The 22,299-nt window shown below is 44.7% G+C and overlaps 2 protein-coding genes across 5 annotated transcripts in view; one reads left to right on the forward strand and one right to left on the reverse strand.

Moving 5' to 3' along the window:
* susd5 (sushi domain containing 5) overlaps positions 1–3,545 on the forward strand; it is a 27,739-nt gene extending 24,194 nt beyond the window's left edge. For all 3 annotated transcript variants that reach the window (XM_085993755.1, XM_085993752.1, XM_085993753.1), the window contains one exon: positions 1,256–3,545. In XM_085993755.1, the coding sequence (XP_085849881.1) occupies positions 1,256–2,508 (1,253 nt within the window). In that variant the 3' untranslated portion in view covers positions 2,509–3,545. The remainder of the gene's footprint in view (positions 1–1,255) is intronic.
* On the reverse strand, positions 3,194–20,731 carry LOC147115318 (cartilage-associated protein-like). Of its 2 annotated transcripts, XM_085993757.1 has the most exons (5): positions 20,573–20,731; positions 16,592–16,737; positions 12,900–12,983; positions 5,081–5,175; positions 3,194–4,701 (listed from the first exon to the last, which is right to left on the reverse strand). In XM_085993757.1, exons 1-4 carry the CDS (start codon positions 20,604–20,606, stop codon positions 5,116–5,118), a joined length of 324 nt encoding a protein of 107 aa, XP_085849883.1. In that variant the 5' UTR covers positions 20,607–20,731; the 3' UTR covers positions 3,194–4,701; positions 5,081–5,115. The 2 variants fall into 2 exon arrangements, with proteins under 2 accessions (XP_085849883.1, XP_085849882.1); XM_085993756.1 differs by having other exon boundaries at positions 3,194–5,175.
* Between the last annotated feature and the right edge of the window lie 1,568 nt (positions 20,732–22,299).

The raw sequence follows: 22,299 nt of genomic DNA on the forward strand, positions 1-22,299 counted from the left end.
TTACCCAATATTGCACAAACCCATTAGTGTCATTTTGGGAATTGAAACATGAACCTTGGGATGGTGAGGGGTGGGGGGGTGGGGAACAGAGTTTGTTTTCTTTGATGTTAGACTGATGAATAGAAGCTTTTATACACTCAGTATCTCGGCTGGGTTGTCTGTGCCAGAACTAACTTTCTGTAGTTGGACTGAGTCGAGCGAGGAAAAGGAATCTCTTACCATTTGTTGCAAACTGGAAGCATGGTTTTCATACCTATAAGTTGACAACTGCATTCAGCCCAATCTCATCAATTTAGTAAAAAAAAACCTTTGAAATGCCAGTGTGCTGAATATATAAGAACTTCATTCAGTTTAACCCTTACATCACAAGAAAAATTTAAAAGATTAATTTTTCTGTTATTTATATTTAAGTATTCAGTTCTGTCGTTCAGCCTTAATCTAAAACTGATTTAGATACTCAAGGCATTTGAGGTCATTTTCTAATGTAACATTATTGCTTGTGCTCATCCATGCCTGTTACCTCTAGACTTGACTATTCCAACGCATTCCTGGCTGGCCTCCCATGTTCTACCCTATGTAAACTTGAGGTCATCCAAAACACTGCTGCCTGTGTCCTAACTCGCTCCAAGTCCCGTTCACCCATTGCCCCTGTGCTCGCTGACCTACATTGGCTCTCAGTTAAGCAACGACTCGATTTAAAAATTCTCATCCTTGTTCTCAAATCCCTCCATGGCCTCACCCCTCCCCATCACTGTAACCTCCTCCAGCCCCACAACCCTCCAAGATTGCTGCACTCCTCCAATTCTGGCCTGAGATCCCTGATTTTAATCGCTCCACCATTGCCGGCCGTGCCTTCAGCTGCCTAGGCCCTCAGCTCTGGCATTCCCTCCCTAAACCTTGCTTCCTCCCTCTCTCTCCTCCTTTAAGACACTCCTTAAAACCAGGGGTTGGGAGAGGGGTTTGGGGTGGGGCTCGGACAAGGGTCTATAGAGGGATCGAATGCTTGCACTTCAGCAGAGGGAAGGCTTGAACCAACATTGCAAATTAATCCTCACCTCATTAGACCATTCGTGATACAAATATATTTCAGTGGCCATCAGATCGAGGATTTGAACACATTTCTATCGAGTTGTTAGAAACTGGTAAATTAGTAATGCAATCTTCTACATTCCATGAATACCACAACTCATTTACAGCTGAAAGCTAAATGCAAGATAAGCCAGTCAATGCTAATCTTGTTTATTTTTTTTTACAGATGAAACAGAGGGACATGTCGACTATGAAGACAAGTTCCCCGATGAAGACTCCATGTCATTTCCAGAGCCTAACGAGGAGCAGGATAAAGTCATCGTTTCTGAAGATGGTGCGGAAGGTATGGACGATGAATTAGACAAGGGAACGGATGGCTCGATAGGAGAAGGTAGCCGAGAAACACTACAGCCAACTGAATCACCAGTCTCATTACTCAGCCAGAAACACCTGTTTTGGTTCCCCTCTGAGGCCTTTCCTGACATTGAGCAGCCCGACACCAAGAAACCAGGTGTGGAGTCCAAAATCCAAATTACTTCAAGTGATAATCAAATTGGAGTAAAGACTGATAGTACCGGAGGGGTCCAAACAGCTGAAGATGACGACTTGCCTGTTGAACCATCCATTGTGCACAACGAGACTAAAGTTACGAAGGAAACAGTGGCCAGTACGGATGAATCGTGGGTAGATGGCTATCCCATTGCATCAGAAACCGAAGAGGAAGGTGAGAAGGTTGATGGATCGTTGGAAACCGAGGATGAAACTGTTGTCACCACAGATCATTCCAACCATGTTGAGATCAGCAGGGCAGACACGCCAAGCACAACCTCGGTCCCTCACTACACACAGATCATAACTGCACCAACTGGGATGCCTGACCAAGGTGTTAAAGAAGTGGACATAGGCTTAACACCAACCACAGCACCTGAAAATGTCAGTGCCAGTAAAGCTATTGAAGAGGCCAAGTTCTACACAACCACGCTCTCGGGTATAGGCACCGAGGGGTCATGGAAATCCTCTGATGCAATTACTGAACCTTCACAGTCTGCCACAAGCATTGTAGAAACAGTAAGTGACAGTTTCTATCCTGTAGATCATGCCCCAGTCCCCACAGAAATAGCTGAGATTTCAACCCATTATACTTTGACTTCAGGCACGCTTGAAGCAAGTACTCAGACTTCGTTGGATTTTACAGAAATAGACACATATGATGGCTTCACCAAAAGAGAGAACTTCAGCGACGGCACTGAGGCCAAACTGCTCCCCACCATTGAAAGCTGCAGGGGCGGGGACTGCTCGAGCTCAAGCAAAGGCCCCATCATCGCCATCATCGTCACGGTGATTGGTCTGCTCGTACTGGCAGCTATCCTGGCTGTGTGGTGCTACAAACGCAGACACCAGAAAACATCAGTGTATGAGATGAACGGGAAGGGGCAGGTGAGACGTCGTGAGCACATCGAAATGCAGCAGAAAGTGTAATCGGAAAACCCGCTTATTGAGGGAGGCGCCACCATCACAGGGGCGACATCCAGAACTGACCCATCTTAAATGGGAAGCATTGCGATACCGCATGAGTTGTCTTAATTCTAATACGCTTTGAATAATCAACGTTACAGAGAAGTTTGCTTAAAATACCTGGAAAATGCAGAATGACCACTGAGTTTAATCAGTCAAGCACAGATAGGAGGGGAGGGTGGAACCCTTTTCCAATGGAAGATGAATGTAGCATTGACCCTCTTTGTAGGGACGCAGTCTCACTGGGTTTGCGACGGGGGCCGTTATAAATTAGCCTAGACATTCACACGGGAATCTTGTAAAAGGGAGGGTGGGAACTTTAAGTGGATGCTGCCCAGGAACATGTAAAGATTTGTAAATAATTTCTATTTAGGTTCTGTGTCAGTTTGCATATGTTTAACTATAATGTAATCTTAAACTATTGTAACTAATCAAAACAAACGTTACTTCTAAAGAAAACGCAAATGCGTACAATAGGTGGAAACTTCCTACATATTTATTCCATTTTTATATGCAACCACCTTTTGCTAAATGACTTCAAACTGCTCTGAAAAATGCCTACAAGGGAATGAGATCTCATTTTCCATAAAATGTGGTCGGCTTATGTGTGGGGCCACTTAAATAAATAAATCAATGTAATCTTTTCAGAAAAGGTTAAAAACATTTTTATTAGTTTTAAGGCACCAAGTCAGTTGTACAGATTCTTATCCAATTTTTTTTTTTTTTTAAACATATTTGAACACAATGGCTGTAGTGTAAAAAGAAAGATTAATACTGTTACATTGACATGATTCATGAAAGAAGCAAGATTTACCGCAAGAACATTGCAGTTCACAGTCAACATAGGATGAGCTAAGAAGCAGAAAGACTCGGGATCATATCACAGGGACAGAGAGGGGGTGGGGGTGTTACTGTGTGAGAGCAGTGAGCGATTGACCTTCCACTTCATACTTTGTCTGACAATCTGCTTTAAATTATCAACAATAAATCTGTCAAAAATATTCAGTGTTATTTCTTTTCTGTTTGTTCGGTTTAGATTATTCGTAAAAAGACAGTTTGTGACCAGAGGTAAATATGGAAAGAATTTAAGGGCAAGCTCGGAGGGGTTTTTTTGGTCGCGGTGGCTGGAAGTGGCCGACAAAGGTTTGCATTATGTGATTCTCAGTAATACACACCGCCTCGCAATTTGAAATGGCATCGGATTTACTTTTTTTTTCCCCCCCCCTTAAACCATCTTTAGGGCCATAAAGGTTGCAGATTATTCAGGTTATCAAAGCGACGGTTGTTTTGTGAGAATCTCTAATCGTTCAGTGAGTTTAAAGAGTTGAAGGGAACGCTACACTGGGTTATTCAAGTCGCGAGTCACAGTGTAAAAGGAGTTGCTGTTTCAGGCATGGCTTGCAACCAAGTGTCCAGGAGCAGGGCAGCTGCACTGAAGGATTAGTTGTGGGTTTTTCGCACTGACTCGCTACAAACGGCATCAAGGGTCTATGTTCAAACATTAATAAATGAGTCAATGTTTTCTCTGGCGTCGAGGCAGCATAGCTAGCGGGAGCCCGAGGCAAAGTACGAAACAAGTTTGGTTCAAGCTCTTGCAATAGAATTATCAATACACATTTCTGAATTTCCCACCTGTATAATTCTCAGTCACATATTTAAACAAAAATAATTTTACCCAAACTTTGCCCAATAACTTACAGAAAACATTCCCCCTTTTGGTGTTTATTAAGAACCTGACTAAGACTCACACACAGTCCCATTCTAAATATGGGGATTTCCCAATATTTTTAAATGGGGTTCCTGCCACCAATCAGCATAAATGGCATCTCCATGGTTTCCACCCCCTCAAAATTGTCCGCCGATATTTCTAAATTATTATCCTTCACATCTAGCTGGATTAAAAGTATGAACAACGATCAGTGACTGATGCCCCAGCAATCAGCAGCATGAGCCCAGGGAGTGGATTTTGCTCAGAGAGACTGCACCCAAGAACCAGTTCTCCTCCGGCCAAGCACAACATAAGCTTGGGGCTGATCCGGGACAACATTCAGCAGTGAAACCCACCCCGAGTTTGTACAGAAACAAAACAGAAAGAACGTTAGTTAAAGATACTACATGCCGTCTGTGTGCCAGTGTCTTTAAACATCATTTTAGATTCTGTAGGAAAAAAGAGAATAAAAATCCTTTTAAGGAAAGAGCTAGTCATTCTACCAATAAAAACACACAATACTCCAACAGTGTCAGGGTAGCAGCCTAGGAGAAGGCGGAGCTAGTGATGATGCAATGGTTTTCAGCCGTAGAAACTATTTCTGATTTAGTTTGGAGAAAAAATGAATTGAAGGACAAACTAGCACAGTGGTGGCTAAATGCAAAACGGGGCAAAACCTAAAAGGATTTCTGTTAAATAACAAAAGGCACATCTTTGAAAGAAAATTACAGGGCTGCCACGCAGAAACACAGTTCAGGGTTTGCAGAAAGTGTCCCGAGTTGAGGCAGCTGCAGAAACCGATTAATTATGGATTTTTCACCGTTTTACCACTTTTTTGTGCAGATTTTGTTCCGTTGCTGAGATTAGCTGTCCGGTGCTTCTGGTGCTTCCAGAAGGTCGTCAATATATTCCAGTACTTCACCCTACACAGGAAAAGCAAACATTAGCTCTCGGACTGCAGCCCGACACACATTATAATTCTAGGTTCATTCACCGTTAGCCGTACTGCAAAATGACCAACTTATACACACACTGATCCAGTTTTGTTCTTCCTGTGAAATAATAGTTTTTGTTCTTAAACAAACCATCAAAATTTCTCAATTTTTGAACATATTTCTTCTATTTAATCCTGCAGTGACATTTATTTGCAATGAAGAAATACTCTGAAATCACGGTGTGCAGGGCTGGGAAAGCACAGTTCAGTCACTTCCCACTGAAGGCAATTCGTTGCAAATCACACACTCAATTTCCACAATTCCAACAAATATGAAAGATTGTAGTTTATAGTCAAATGTGGCGCACACACATTTGCTGATTTCATTTTACATCACAGTCGGTTATGGATTAATCACATACCTTAAAATTCAGCTATCAAAATCCTTGAAATATTTAGTTAAAATCTATTCTCTAATTATATAATAGCAAAATAGTGCAGGTGCTGGAAATCTGAAACAGAAAGTGCTGGGAAACATAAGAAATAGGAGCAGGAGTAGGCCAATCGGCCCCTCGAGCCTGCTCCGCCATTCAATAAGATCATGGCTGATCTGATCCTAACCGCCAATCTACTATCACAGAACCATCTCCTGAATCGAACAGAATTAGACACACGAAATAGGAGCAGGATCAGGCTACACGGCCCCTGGGCCCGCTCCGCTACCCACAGGGCCGTGTCCGATCCGAACCTAGACTCATGTCCAAATTCCTGCCCGCTCCCCGTAACCCTTAATTCACTTTACTTCTAGGAAACTGTCTATTTCTGTTTTAAATTTATGTAATGATGTAGCTTCTACAGCTTTTTGGGGCAGCATATTCCATGGACCTACCACCCTCTGAGTGGAGTAGTTCCTCCTCATCTCAGTTTTGAAAGAGCAGCCCCTTATTCTAAGACTATGCCCCCTAGTTCTAGTTTCATCCATCATCGGGAACATCTTCCCTGCATCCACCCGATCCAACCCCTTCACAATCTTATATGTTTCAATAAGATCGCCTCTCATTCTTCTGAACTCCAATGATTAGAGTCCCAATCTACTCAACCTCTCCTCTCATGGCCATCCCCTCATCCCCGGGATTAACCGAGTGAACCTTCTTTGTACTGACTCGAGAGCAAGTATGTCCTTTCTTAAGCATTGAAGGGTTCGACCCGAAACATTGACTCTGTTTCTCTCTCCTTGATGCCGCCTGACCTGCTGAGTGTTTCCAGCACTTTGTTGTTATCTCTGTAATTATATGTTGTTTTCAGATCTTGTGCTTTATTTTGGATTGTACTCTCTACATCATTAGCACATATCTGCCCAACTCAACAGGACAGCAGAGATGATTAAATATTTGCCCAAAAATATAAACTGCACGTGTGAGCTAACGCCACATGATACATGTGAAATTTCATACGTGACTATATTGTGTCTCTGCATCAAAAAGAGGCCAGTGAAAAAGATACTGCACCTGTTCTTAAACTTTTGAGAAAATGTAGTTTTGAATACCAATGGCATAGCTCATTGATACAGATTTTAAATAAAAAGTGAGACAGTGTTACAAATAGTTATTACGCTGAACTCTATCCTGGATTAAAGGTGATAAGTGTTACAAATGACGGTTAAATTAGTCGTCTCTCTGTGCAATCCAGGCTACAGTTCCCATTATGGGCAGCTTCAAGTAATTGTTGAGAGCGCAGGGTGTAGAATAAATGAGATCAGATCATTAGACTCTCTGAGCTACAGCATTGCCTGGAATAAGAGTAAAACCCAAAACCTGTCAGCGCTATTGATTCAACAAATACTCTTGCAGTGATGGGATGAGCATGGATTCCTGTTCGTAACTAGGTCTCCCTTTACTGTCTAAAAGAAAAAACACATCAAAAATAAATTGTGATGACCCAAGTATAAAATATTTATGGGATTAGAATCCACTTTTGTAAGTAATTCATTAAATGTTCAATACTGGCAATTTTGAGATTTATTGAAATGTTCCAGAGGAAGAAGGAGATTCACGTTGCTTCGCTCTAGAGCTAGTTGACCTGACCTCTGGGTCTACACAACACAAGTGAGAAGTGGCAGCCTAAGAATTAGGAGCAGGAGTAGGCCATACTGAGCTTGCTCTGCCATTCAATAAGATCCTGGAAAGTGCTCCACACCAACACTAAACTCGAAGCGTAACCATACCCATAGTTAGCTGTGTTTTATGGTGCAGTCACACTGTACGTCTAACTTTGGTACAAAGTGGTTTGCGCTTCAGACCGAAGCTTCAACTTGGAGTGTAAATTGGGTATCGAGGCCCAAACTGCCTCTGAAGTAAAGCAGAGTGGGACTGCTTTCTCGACTGAGTCTCACTCCTCTTCGGTCCAGTGACTCTGGATTCAGGCTGCAGTCGCACTGCAACTGGTGTGCAACAAAGCCACTTCTCATTGACACTATAGTGTGAACGCAGCCTACATTAAGTATCTTCCATCGTACACTCAGATTAAACTAGGATTGATCCTGTTAAGTAACAAATATACTCTCCCACTGAACAGCAGTTAAAACCATGAGCAGTTACTCCAAACTATGCCAATTAAACCCAAGACTACACTAAAAAAGAATATTTTGGTCAGAACATATTCTCAGGGTCATCTAAATATGTCCAACTTTCCTTTCATGTCTTGTCTTAGTGTAAGATGGTAATTACACACTGTATGTTTAGCACCTATACTAGCAGTTTCATGCTACTGTTAGACTTTAGTAGTGTTCTTGCAAGCAAACAGGGATATCTTCACATACATGAGAAATATGTGCCCAATATATAGACTGTGGGGTAAGAAGTGTTTTATGTACATTTTGTCATGCTGTCACCATTAGTTACATTTATCACAATAGCTGGGGAATAAGAGAATGTTTTTGATTTTGGCAAATTGCTTTCAAATAACCAGGTAAAAAGGTATTGAATGTTTTACTCTGTGACAGTATCGAGTTTAACACAGGTTAGATGTAGGATGAAGATCTACTGATTCTAACTGCCCAAGTCCCGACCTCTGAAAAGTCCTTGATGGCTTCAATCGGACTTCAGTTGCCCAATAGCCATCAGTGTAACTCTTCTCAGCATGACTCACCAATCAGTGACAACAAGGGTCCGTTTTCTGCAGTTCTGTGTGGTCATCAGGTGGACCCAGTTATTTGAAAGCAATTTGCCAAAATCAAAAACATTCTCTTATTCCCCGTCTCGATAAGAATTCCCAGGTGAGAAGGACAAGGGCAGCAGGTGCATGGGAACACCAGCCCCTCAGTCACACACCATCCCGACCTGGACATATATCGGCCATTCCTTCATCGTTGCTGGGTCAAAGTCCTGGAACTCCCTCCACAACAGCACTGTGGGAGCACCTTCACCACACAGACTGCAGCGGTTCAGGAAGGATCATTGCCACTTTCTCAAGGCGAACAGGAATGGGTAATAAATGCCAGCCTTGCCAGCAACGCCCACATCCCGAGAATGAATAAAATGTATTAATTCTCATTTTCCCTTCCAAAAAACATTTGAAAGCTGCTCCATTCCGGACTGATTTATATTGAGAGAATTATACTGAAATTCATTAAAAAACGTACTCAATGGAGAAACTCATCAAACAAAGACGCTGCTGATCACCAGAGCTACACAAAGAAGTTATCTCAGTGCTTCTTAAGCAAAGTCGATGGAGAGTCGTTAGGATCCGTTTACGTACTTTTATAATAAATATTTATATAGTTCTAGAGATTAAGCCTGTTCATGTATATATGTATATAAAGCATATGCAGTCAGTTTGCACCGAAAGGCTTATGCTTCAATCAGAACTTCTATAAATAACAACTCTCAGTCAATGTTCCCTGCAATTTCTTTGGTCCTGCGCGGTTCCCAGGAGTGCAGCTTAAAGGGAACATTGCTCCCAGTGCTATATTGCCGATTATGTACCGCACAGCAGCACATCATTGCAGAATGCTCCCGCCATGAATGGCAGATTTACGGCACTAGAAACCGGACTTACAGCTCACCAAATAGAATCTGTTGCTCCTATAGTATAACTAACAGAGAAATGCATCTGGAGTGAACAGGAGAGTGGGATTAAATTTATGGGATATTAAAGGGTGCGGGGAGTGAGCAGGAGAGTGGGATGAGACTGGGTGGGATATTAAAGGGTGCGGGGAGTGAGCAGGAGAGTGGGATGAGACTGGGTGGGATATTAAAGGGTGCGGGGAGTGAGCAGGAGAGTGGGATGAGACTGGGTGGGATATTAAAGGGTGCGGGGAGTGAGCAGGAGAGTGGGATTGGACTGGGTGGGGTGGAGCATGAAGGGGAGAGTGGGATTAGACTGGGTGGGATATTAAAGGGTGTGGGGAGTGAGGAGAGTGGGATATTAAAGGGTACGGGGAGTGAGGGATTAGACTGGGTGGTATGGGGAGTGAGCTGTAGAGTGGGATTAGACTGAGTGGGATATTAAAGGGTGTGAGGAGTGAGCAGGAGAGTGGGATTAGACTGAGTGGGATATTAAAGGGTATGGGCAGTGAGCAGGATTAGACTGGGTGGGATATTAAAGGGTATGGGGAGTGAGGGGGAGAATGGGATTAGACTGGGTGGGATATTAAAGGGTGCGGGGAGTGAGCAGGAGAGTGGGTTAGACTGGGTGCCTCATATGGAGAAAAACAGCAGCATGGAGCTGGTGGACTGAATGGCCTGTTTCTCTGATTCAGTGACTTACTGTTGAATCAGTTTTGTAATTATTATTACAGTAATTCAAAAAACCGTTGGCTTTCTCGTTGTAAAGCAGCCTTTAGCAGTGACCAGATTTTTAAAAAATATCTGGAGTTACGATTGGATCCTGTTTGTTGCCGCAAGTCAAAGTCTTGTTTTTAAACGAAAGTTTAAATATCTTTCTTGGTGACTGACTGGGGATGTAAAGAAGGTAACAATTTAATAAAGGCGAATATCTATTTCACCACAGAGCCAAGCGAGAAGCCAGACAGCAGCAGTGCTGTGATATTTAAAATTTGTATTTAGGGAATATTTGCAGTCCCAATAAATTGGATAGCCAGAAATTTAAGCTAGCAAATTATTGCAGAATCAGAGGGCAATGTCTCATGGGGAAATAGCCCAGTCTCGCCACCAGAATAAATTATGTAAATGAGCAAACATGGAATAACAAACTCAGTCCCAGAAGTTGCCAATCTTGTCCTTCAGAATTTGTGTTTATTTTTGAACAGGCAATTCTAAGGACTCCCTGTATAATACTTAAAGCGCGTTCCTTACTATTCCACAGAGTCTTCTAACAATAGCCCAGTATGCTAATCTAGACAGAACAGAAAAATCATCTTTATACCAGAGCCCTGATGATTCTGAACAAGCAATGCCCATTTGTCTCAGCGTCTGCTCAAGGAGGAGGGGAGGGGAGGGGATAGATCTTATGAATTTATCCGCCCAGCAGGGAGTTTACACACATGTGGGTACGGTAATGTAGCGGTCAGGGTCCTGGCCAAGTAATCTAGAGACCTGGACTAGGGAAGGTGAGTTCATCCCCTGCCAGAGAATTTGAATTTAGTTTAAAACAAAATCTGGTAATAAAAAGATCAGTAAAAAGTGAGCATGAAGCGGTCAGATTGTTGTAAAAACCCAACTGGTTCACTAATTATGGGCCGGGTTTTGCGGCAGAAATAAACGGTGAGGCTAGACAGACTAGATGCAGGAAGGATGTTCCCGATGGCGGGGAGTCCAGAACCAGGGCTCACAGTCTAAGGATAAGGGGTAAGCCATTTAGGACAGAGATGAGGAGGAATTCCTTCACCCAGAGAGTGGTGAACCTGTGGAATTCTCTACCACAGAAGGCCGTTGAGGCCAATTCATTAAATATATTCAAGAAGGAGTTAGATATATTTCTTAAGGCTAAAGGGATATGGGGAGAAGGCAGGGACAGGGTACTGAGTTTGGATGATCAGCCATGATCTCATTGAATGGCGGAACAGGCTCGAGGGGCCGAATGGCCTACTCCTGCTCCTATCTTCTATGTTTCTATGCTAACAGCGTTCACTTTTATTAAAGTGTAAATCAGAAAGCAGCTTCCAGCGACCACACATGCGCAGTTAACCACGGAAACCAGAGTTGTCCTGTTCCTCCAGAAGCTGTGCAATAACAGTATCTCGGCAAGAGACTCGCCATTGAATTACATGGAACAGCGTGAAGTTACGGTACTTATGCGATTAGATATCCACAAAACTAGCCAGAAAAAGTTAGGGCTTGTCCGTTCCAATGCAAGTCAATTTTACCAGCAGACTAGTTGGGCCGAATGGCCGCTTTTCTGTTCTGTGATGTATATTCTATGTAACACAGAACAGTTACACAGCAGTTACACACACAAGGTACTAAAGTGAAGGTAACAAGGTTCTTTGGGAACGATGCCTCAGTGGGGACTGAAGTTAACAAAAGCACTCCCTTGTCATGTCCTCATTACCCTGCACTGTAGAACCTGGTTTAAATACAGCTTCAAAACACACAAATCTTTTCTTCAGAATTAAGTGTCAGGCTCAATCATTTCTCTGAGCGGCGCTTTCAAGATGGAAGCAACACAAACAAATGAGGGAATGTTGTTTGAAAGCTGCCTGCTGTCTCACTCCGATAGACTTTCCCCAAAGTACAGTCTCTGCCACCACCTGGTGGTGATGTTGTGCTAATGACCTGCTGGAGTTTGCCAGAATTCTAGATTACCGGAATCCATGCAAACTGCTCACAAAAATGATTAATTCCCCAGAGGAATGTTTGAGAGAGGATTGCAAAACATGCAGAATAATAAAATTATAAAAAAGCTTTCCTGGGGTTCTAATGTTGGGAGAAAAGAACTTAGCATATTGAAGAACAGGTTCTGTGATCGGTCTCTGGGATCATGTAAATAACCTCATCAGCACTGAGTCACCTTTAGCAATTAATCTATGTCTTGCACCACAGTGTAAAATAAAGTCTACCTGGATAAACCAGGCCCATTTTTTGTATGTTCTTCCTATTCGATTCCCTTCGCGGTTACAGGCCTACCTCCACACAGAGTGTGCAAAGTGCACTCCTGTGACCAGGCAGCAGGAAGCGAGCGAACAGGGACAGAGAATCTTGCACATTCCCCTCGGTGAGAAAGCACCAAACTGCTGCTCTCCCCCTTCCCGCAACAACAGGACAGCCAACGGGCAGGAACTCTCAGCTGTGAACGCGCGCTGGCACAGTAAGCTGCGGTACACTTGTGCCACCCAAGCACACACAGTGGGCATCACCCGTTACACATAAACAAGTTGCTCTAACTTCGATTTTATTGATGAACAGGAATGCCGCAAGTCCGGGTGGTGCTACGCCGCGCAATTCCCTGCACAGGGACCTGCTGGAGATGGCGGGCAGACATTGCTCTCATGGAGCGCAGCTGGAAAGGATCGCGCATGGAAGAAAATCGGAGGGGTTGGGCAGGGGTCGTGTGCCCATAGCGGTACCCCCGACTTCTCTTCCTGCCCAGGTGCTCCTCTATACCCAAACCCAAATCAAAGGGAAAATCCGCTCAGCTTCATTCAACGTGACGCCGCATCGAATCCACACATTTGTTTCCCGTCATAGCCTCTTCAAATTGATCAACGGCCAATAATTGCCGTGATGGTTTAATCACAGGGTGTCTGCTACTTACCTCATCATCGGCTTGTAGATGTTGTTTGGCGAATTCATACATCTGCAGCTGAAAGTTGGTCTGGTTGTAATATCGCATGGCCTCCTGCAAATTAACAGCGGAATGAGAACACTTCTACACCAACATTTAACACCCTTGTTCAGTGATTAAACTACTGTGCGCTCATCAATCTGGCCTACATAACAGCAGTCACTGCACTTCAAGAGTAATTCATTGCATGGAGTGTTTTGAGAAGTTTTGATGATGTGATGAGGCATTATTTAATTGCAACCATTTGTTCTTTTCCTGGCCTCCTAGCATACTACAATATCCCTTTATTCGAGGAGGTACAAGAGGTCATTGAACATAAGAATTAGGAGCAGGAGTCGGCCATACGGCCCCTCGAGCCTGCTCCGCCATTCAATAAGATCATGGCTGATCTTCAACCTCAACTCCACTTTCTCGCCCGATCCCCATATCCCTTGATTCCCCTAGAGTCCAAAAATCTATCTCTCTCAGTCTTGAATATACTCAAAGACTGAGCTTCCACAGCCCTCTGGGGTAGAGAATTCCAAAGATTCACAACCCTCTGAGTGAAGAAATTCCTCCTCATCTCAGTCTTAAATGGCCGACCCCTTATCCTGAGATTATGCCCCCAGTTCTAGACTCTCCAGCCAGGGGAAACAATCTCTCAACATCTACCCTGTCAATCCCCCTCAGAACCTTATGTTTCAATGAGATCACCTCTCATTCTTCTAAACTCCAGAGAGTATAGGCCCAATCTACACAATCTCTCATCATAGGACAACCCTCTCATCCCAGGAATCAATCTAGTGAACCTTCGTTGCACCGTCTCCAAGACAAGTATATCCTTCCCCATACAAGACCAAAACTGTGCCCAGTACTCCAGGTGTGGTCTCACCAAGGCCCTGTACAATTGTAGCAAGACTTCCTTACTCTTATACTCCAACCCCCTTGCAATAAAGGCCAACATGCCATTTGCCTTCCTAATTGTTTGCTGTACCTGCATGCTAACTCTCTGTGTTTCCTGTACGAGGACACCTAAATCTCTCTGAACTCCAATATTTAATAGTTGCTCACCATTTAAAAAAGATTCTGTTTTTCTATTCTTCCTACCAAAGTGAATAACCTCACATTTCCCCACATTATACTCCATCTGCCAGCTTATTGCCCAGTCTATCTATATCCCTTTGCAGACTCTGTGTCCTCGCAGTATACTTTCCCACCTAGCTTTGTATCCTCAGCAAACTTCGATATATTACACTCGGTCCCTTCACCTAAATCATTGATATAGATTGTAAATAGCTGAGGCCCCAGCACTGATCCTTGCGGCACCCCACTAGATACAGCCTGCCAACCGAAAAATTACCCTTTTATCCCTACTTTCTGTTTTCTGTCCATTAACCAATTCTCTATCCAGGCTAATATATTACTCCCAACCACATGAGCACTTACCTTGCGTAGCAACCTTTTATGTGGCACCTTATGGAATGCCTTTTGGAAATCCAAATATACTACATCCACTGGTTCCCCTTTATCTACCCTGCTGGTTACTCAATTGACCTGTGAAAAATCCATCACATTCTCAAAAACCCACTGTGGAGCAAACTCAAGATGATTTCTGATACAACATGCATTTTACATGTTCTTTTCTCCCCTTCTCCCACTTGCTTATCCTTCCCTACCTATCTTTCTCCCCCCCCCCCACCATCTCCCTCCCAGACTCTCTGTCTCCGTCATTCCTTTATCAACCGTGCTCCCTCGCTACCATCCACCTCACATTCACTATCCCGTTTTGTTACATTTATGTAAATACACACGTTACACAGTCACTCGTGTGTTGTGTGCCCACTAACTGTTCTCCGTGGTAGTACTCTGGCACAGAAATATTTCAACAGCTACGAGACACTTTCAAACATACTTTGCAAAATACCAGAAGCTTCCTTTTATTTTAAAAAGAAATCCCCATCCACTTAAAAATAAGTTAATATTTTGCAGATCAATTTGAATATATGCCTCATTGCCCCACACCACACTGACGAGATTCTGCCAAATACTGTTATAGGGTGTTGGGGTGAAAATAGGGTGTTGGGGTGTATTCACAGGACAATTCACTTGAAGACAAAGCATACTACAGTAAACTTTTTCGTATCCGGCACCTCCGGGACCGGGATGGTGCCAGTTGATGAAAAATTTCAGATAACAGAAAGGTAGGCAATTTTTAACACAAAAAAAAAACCACGGACTAACTCAGCCACCGCGGGAAACTCTGACTCGGAAAAATGAAAAATGGATGGATTCGGCAAGATTACCGGTTATTAAAGAATTCCGGATGATTAAGTGCCGTTTAAACAAGAGTTTACTGTATATTGTCTTTTTACAAGACCTTGGTTAGGCCTCAGTTAGAATACTGTGTCCAGTTTTGGTCTCCACACATGGTGGGTGATATTGAGGCTTTGGAAAAGGTGCGCAAGGAGGGACACAAGATTGATTCCCAGTTTGAAGCATCTTTGTTGGCAAAATAGGCTACAAGAGCTGGAACTCTACACTTTAGAGAAGCGTAGAGTTAGGGGTGATTTGACTGCTGTTTATTAGATGATGAAGGGAATAGATTATGTTTGAGTAGACAGTTTTGTTTTAACGTGCACCTTATCCAATGAGTAGGGAGGTCCAGGGATCACAATCTCAAGTTATGCAAGCCCACAACTAGGTTAGATTTTTAGGAGGTGGATCTTTTCCCAGCTTCAGCTATGAAGAGAGACTGGACAGGCTGGGGTTGTTTTCCTTAGAGCAGAGAAGGCTGAGGGGGGACCTGATTGAGGTGTACAAAATTATGAGGGGCATAGATAGGGTAGATAGAAAGGAACTTTTCCCCTTAGCAGAGGGGTCAATAACCAGGGGGCATAGTTTCAAGGTAAGGGGCAGGAGGTTTAGAGGGGATTTGAAGAAAAACTTTTTCACCCAGAGGGTGGTTGGAATCTGGAACTCACTGCCTGAAAGGGTGGTAGAGGCAGGAACCCTCAACATTCAAGAAGCATTTGGATGAGCACTTGAAACGCCATAGCATACAAGGCTACGGACCAAATGCTGGAAAATGGGATTAGAATAGACAGGGCTTGATGGCCGGCGCAGACACGATGGGCCGAAGGGCCTCTTTCTGTGCTGTATAACTCTAATAGTGGATCTCTGGAACAGGCTGCCATCGCGTGCGGTAAACGGCGATTCACTGAATTCCTTCGAGCGAGAGCTGGACCTGTTTCTGGCTGGGGCGGAGATCACCTCGTACAGGAGGTAGGTGCTGTGTAACATTAATCACGGCCGATGTCATCTCCTGGACTAGTTTTGATCACCTAAGGGGGGGGTCCAGAGAGGAATTTTCCAGATTTTTTTACCCCCTAATCAGCCTGAGTCGTTATCTGTTTTTTATCACCTCTCAAAAGGGAGGTTATATTGCTTCCAGATGGGGTGGGGAGGGGAGTGTAAATATTGTGATGCTCAAGGCATCACTGTTGTATGGGATAGGCTGCATGGACCAGTGGATCATTTTCTGTCTGACATTTTTGTGTTCTGAAAAATAAATTATTGATATGAAACAACATAATTCTATATTCTTTTCTCTCCAATGACACCCCTCCCCTCCCCTCCAATCAAGTTCAGGTTAGCTGCACGTGTTTTCACAGCTGTTAACGTACTGGTCTGGGCAGGAAATCTTCCTCGGTCAGGCCCCACTTGTCCTTATGGTATTGGTAATACACCAAATTCTGTTTCATCACCGAGTCCTCAGGGTCAAACAGCAAGTAGGTCACTACACAAGGGGCTGCATTCTTCATGTTGTTGACTGCAAAAACACACAGGTCACAGTTAAGGCAGCAGCATTAGATTTACATGGTGCAGGGGCTCAATGTTACATCATGTCGCACCCAGTGTTACACACAGTGTCAATATCGAGTCGGCAGCCCGTTCTACATCGTTCTCCATTTTTATTTCAACCGAAGTCAATCGGGGGAGGTGTAAAACGGGCAGCTGATTTGCTATCACCTGATTTACGTCATTGCAAGTCAAGATTTACCCTCACTGTTCCAAAGTAATTCATTGTATGCGAGGTGCTTGGAGACATTGAAGATAAAGGAACTATAGAAAAATGAGTCTTTATCTTTTTCAATCATGACTACGAGTCCTTGAGTTACAGGAAACTTGTGTTCATAGAATGACATAGCGGGGCCATTCGGCCCATCGTGCCCGTGCCAGCTCTTTGAAAGAGCGACCCAATTAGTCCCACTCCCCCGTGCTCTTTCCGCATAGCCCTGCAAAACTTTCCCCTTCATGTATCCTATTCCCTTTTGAAAGCTATTACTGACTCTGCTTCCACCGCCCTTTCAGGCAGCGCAGTGCATTCTGCACAATAATCACTTTGATTTGTGGTAAGTGTGAACAAAAGGACCCAGGCAATGTGGAGAGAAACATGGTTAATCATGAATCCATTTTTGTAAAATAAATCCGATTTACCCCAATGTATCTGAAATGTCTGTAGACTGTACTGGTCTGAACACTCAACATCTCCCCGAATGTCTATTAGCAACAAACTCAGATTGACCAGTGAGGGGAAACTCTCTCCAAGGCTTTTAGTATCAGAGGATCTCTTGCTGCTGTTCATTTTCACAAAGTCTAGAAATTCATTCAAAGAGGAATTTCAACCCTACGTAAATGTTCAGCATATGCGTTTAAATCATAGATCATCAAGGAACCTGAAGATAAAGACTAATTAAATACAACATCTGGTTACAAAGAGCAAACAGACCATTTTCACTAAATGGACCCTACCCTGAAGTGTGTTGGACATCTTGGGGAGTTAAGGGTTAACAGTCGAATTTCTTTGTATCTTGGATTAACAGGCTTCCCAAGATATAAGCAGGATGGCTTTGAAGGGTGGTAAAAGCAACGCATTGCTTGTTTCTGAGATGTAAAGTGCTTGTGTAAGGGAATAAGTGTTTGCAATGACGTCAGCCATGAGTGGTTTCATTTTAGGGTAATAAACAGGGTAGTAAGAATCCATTCGATACAGATAGCAGTTGGTGCAGCTTTTACTTCAATGATGCTAGCAAATGTCACATCAGGAAGTCTCATGTAGGGGAAGTGAGGTAGATAATTGCAAACTGTTGACATGGATATTCTATTTTCAAAGGATTTGGGAAATAGATACATCATACAGGCTTATCTATGGCATTTTCCTTTGATGCAGTCAAAATATGGTGTATAAAGGAACATGGTTTTCAACAGTTTGTCAGAGTGTACGCGAAAGATACAGAAACCGAATATCCATTCTCCGTATACAGTTAAAGACCCACCACCTTTACTGCGCATCAATAAAATCTGTTCCGTATACTACACTATGAAGTCTCGTGCTTACTCGAAACGTGTTCTTGTGAATCACAGGAGAAAGGAGGTTGACTGCTTAACATAATGGCGAGAGTTTGAAGAGGAAAAGGTTGATGCCAGAAATTGGGGCTCTAAGGAAAGGAGACTCAAAGAACATGAATCCATTTTGTAAAATAAATCTGATTTACCCCAATGTATCTGAAGGAGGGGACTGACTCAAACTGCTGAGAGGTGTGGAGATAAGGAGGTTATTTAAAGCATATAATGGAAGTCACAGTATACCTTATCCTGATGCTTTTATTGTGCTCAATGGGGACACCTTCGATTATTATATTTCATTGCCAATTTTCCTGCCCTTTCCTTTCCCCCCTTCAAACTACCAACCCGTTGTTGGGGTGTATTTTCACATGGGTAACTCTCCCCTCGCCACAGTGGTCCGTCTCCACGCCTGAGCCAACTTCCTCCGTACAACAGTGTCAGCCATGGTTCAGTGCTACCATTCTCACCTCAGAATCAGAAGTCCCACTCCAGAGACTTGAGCACAATATCTGGGCTGACACTTCAGTGTAGTACCAAGGGAGTGCTACACTGTCGGAGGTGCTGTCTTTTGGATAAGATGATAAACTGAGGCCCCATCTGCCCTCTCAGGTGGATGTAAAAGATCCCATGGCACTGTTTGAAGGGGAGCAGGGGCTGCTCTCCCCATTGTCCTGGCTAATATTTATCCTTCAGTACTGCCCCTCCGACAGTGCAGCGCTCCCTCAGTACTGCCCCTCCGACAATGCAGCGCTCCCCGAGTAGTGCCCCTCCGACAATGCAGCGTTCCCTCAGTACTGCCCCCGACAGTGCAGCGCTCCCTCAGTACTGCCCCTCCGACAGTGCAGCGCTCCCTCAGTCCTGCCCCTCCGACAGTGCAGCGCTCCCTCAGTCCTGCCCCTCCGACAGTGCAGCGCTCCCTCAGTACTGCCCCTCGACAGTGCAGCCCTCCCTCAGTACTGCCCCCTCCGACAGTGCAGCCCTCCCTCACTACTGCCACCGACAGTGCAGTGCTCCCTCAGTACTGCCCCCGACAGTGCAGCGCTCCCTCAGTACTGCCCCCGACAGTGCAGCGCTCCCTCAGTGCTGCCCCTCCGACAGTGCAGCGCTCCCTCAGTACTGCCCCCGAAAGTGCAGTGCTCCCTCAGTACTGCCCCTCCGACAGTGCGGCGCTCCCTCAGTACAACCCCTCCGACAGTGCAGCGCTCCCTCAGTACTGCCCCCGACAGTGCAGCGCTCCCTCAGTACTGCCCCTCCGACAGTGCAGCGCTCCCTCAGTACTGCCCCCGAAAGTGCAGTGCTCCCTCAGTACTGCCCCTCCGACAGTGCGGCGCTCCCTCAGTACAACCCCTCCGACAGTGCAGCGCTCCCTCAGTACTGCCCCCGACAGTGCAGCGCTCCCTCAGTACTGCCCCTCCGACAGTGCGGCGCTCCCTCAGTACAACCCCTCCGACAGTGCAGCGCTCCCTCAGTACTGCCCCTCCGACAGTGTGGCGCTCCCTCAGTACTGCCCCCGACAGTGCAGCGCTCCCTCAGTACTGCCCCCGAAAGTGCAGTGCTCCCTCAGTACTGCCCCTCCGACAGTGCGGCGCTCCCTCAGTACTGCCCCTCCGACAGTGCAGCGCTCCCTCAGTACTGCCCCTCCGACAGTGTGGCGCTCCCTCAGTACTGCCCCCGACAGTGCAGCGCTCCCTCAGTACTGTCCCTCCGACAGTGCGGCGCTCCCTCAGTACTGCCCCTCCGACAGTGCGGCGCTCCCTCAGTACTGCCCCCGACAGTGCAGCGCTCCCTCAGTACTGCCCCCCCGACAGTGCAGCGCTCCCTCAGTACTGCCCCTCCGACAATGCAGCGCTCCCTCAATAATAGAGAAATGTCAACCTTGATTATGTGGGCTTGAACCCATGACCTTATGGCAGAGGTCAGAGAGCCACGGTTGATATCCAAGAAGGGGCCTTCCTGATGTGCTGCATCCTGCGAGCCAAACTCCAGCCTGCCCTTGCAGGTTTATTGGCCACATTAAATCCAGTGCCACACCAGGATCTACAGATGCCGGTTAGATACCCTGGTACAAGCTCAGCGGAAACTCACCGTCATTGCCCTGGGAGCTCACATTGTGAACTCCATCTTTACTTGAGAGAAGCGACTGGACATCAGCAGAGATGTACTTGGTCACTTGTATGACATTTGCAGCCAATTCTGTGTATATAATTGTTTTAAACCAGCACCACTCCTCAAACCCGATTTACCAGCCGTTTACTCACGTTTATAATAAGTGAACTGCAAATAGTGGTACATTGTAGCAACAAACTTCTCCACGAAAAACCCACCAACGATTGGAGTTAAATCATGCTCACAATTCACTTTGCACTGCAGAACCTCAGCATAATGATCTGAAAATTAAATCACATTGTCATTACTCAGCGACACTGTACTAGCTCAAACAAACATTCGTTTACATTCATCTGGGTTTTTGTCATTTCTGAACAGCAATAAACACTGGAAATTGCAACAAAAGACAGGAAAGTAAGCAATATCATTCATTTACCTTTAAAATAAATTCTGTTCAAGATTGAATCCCATTCTTAATACCGAATGTCAGTATCAATAACTACCCAGTCAATGAAAAGTAAAGGGAGCTTTACTCTGCCCAGCATTCGTATACCTAACCTCAAAAGCTTCAGGGGGCGAAGAGAGAGAGAGAGAGAGAGAGAGAGAGAGAGAGGGGCGAAGAGAGAGAGGGGCGAAGAGAGAGAGAGAGCGCGCGAGAGAGAGAGGGGCGAAGAGAGAGAGAGAGACTGGGGGGGAGAGAGAGAGACATGCTGAAGATGAGCTCCTGAAACTTGTGTTTTTTGTCATTAAAAAATGAGGAAAAGTTTAATTTCAACATAAACCTCAGGCAAAAAGCAACAAGAGGAGGATATAGAGGTCAAACTAAGGAAAAACAACAAAAATCAAGGAATATACACTTTTAATGGGATTTGACATTCACAGAACAGCAAATAGCAGGGAAGACTAACACTTCAAGGAAACTTGCCTTCTATCAAAATCTGAATTGAGTGAGTACAACAATATTGAGGAGGACACCCATATATTCTAAGGACAACAAGAATTTTTTACTTTTACACTAAAAACAGCCTGCATTTCTTCTTCAGTTGTAATATTGCTAAAGCTAGCTTCTGCTCAGCGCTAGGCTAGGCTAATGCTAAAGTTGACAGTCGACAGTCGAGAGACATTTTCTCCTCCAATTTCAAATGTAACCATTCAAATTAACTTGTAAATGAACCAATCAGAAGAGCTGCAGCCCCTCCCCCGCAGCATCCACAGTTGTGTGCAAATTAGCTTCAGAAATGAGCGAATCAGAAGAGCTGCAGCAGCTCCCGTGCTGCGCAGCAGAACTGACAGACTGTCTGCCCCTCAGAGCAGCAACCAGTACTCCCCTCCCCCACTGCACTGAGAGCACCCTCTTTCAGTTTCCCCCTGACATCAAAGACAGTGAAAGAAAACAGTTCAAGCAAAAGCTGATGAGAGAGAGGCCAGAGACTCTTTGCTGACTTGTACAAAAATGGGAATAGGAGTAATCTTATTTTTTTACTCAGATCAGTCCACTGCTTGGGCACAAAGCAATCACCACACACTATCCCTGTGTTCAGAATGAGGAAACCACTAATGGGTTCAAACTGAAAATAAGGGAATCAGAGGACCTTGATAGAGCAATGACAACTGTCAACATGTACAACAACAGGACAATAATGGTGCAAGGCAACCTCAAAGACTTTGAAATGGCCTTCCAGACACTGAGAGGATTAGTAGAGAAGGGAGAGACCAGCCCCAGTGTAACGGTCAGGGAGAAAGCCACACACACTCCCCCCCACCACTTGCAGCTCACCAGGAGTAAAGCAGCTTAGCCAGGAGAGTGAGCCCCCCAGTTCTGACCAAGCACACACACTGTTGCCCCACAGCTCCCTGGTACAATTAAAGGAGTTCACCC

This window comes from Somniosus microcephalus, chromosome 7 (assembly GCF_052327205.1).
Source record: "Somniosus microcephalus isolate GS21.2 chromosome 7, FLI_Smic_1.0, whole genome shotgun sequence".
Classification (NCBI taxonomy): Eukaryota; Metazoa; Chordata; class Chondrichthyes; order Squaliformes; family Somniosidae; genus Somniosus; species Somniosus microcephalus.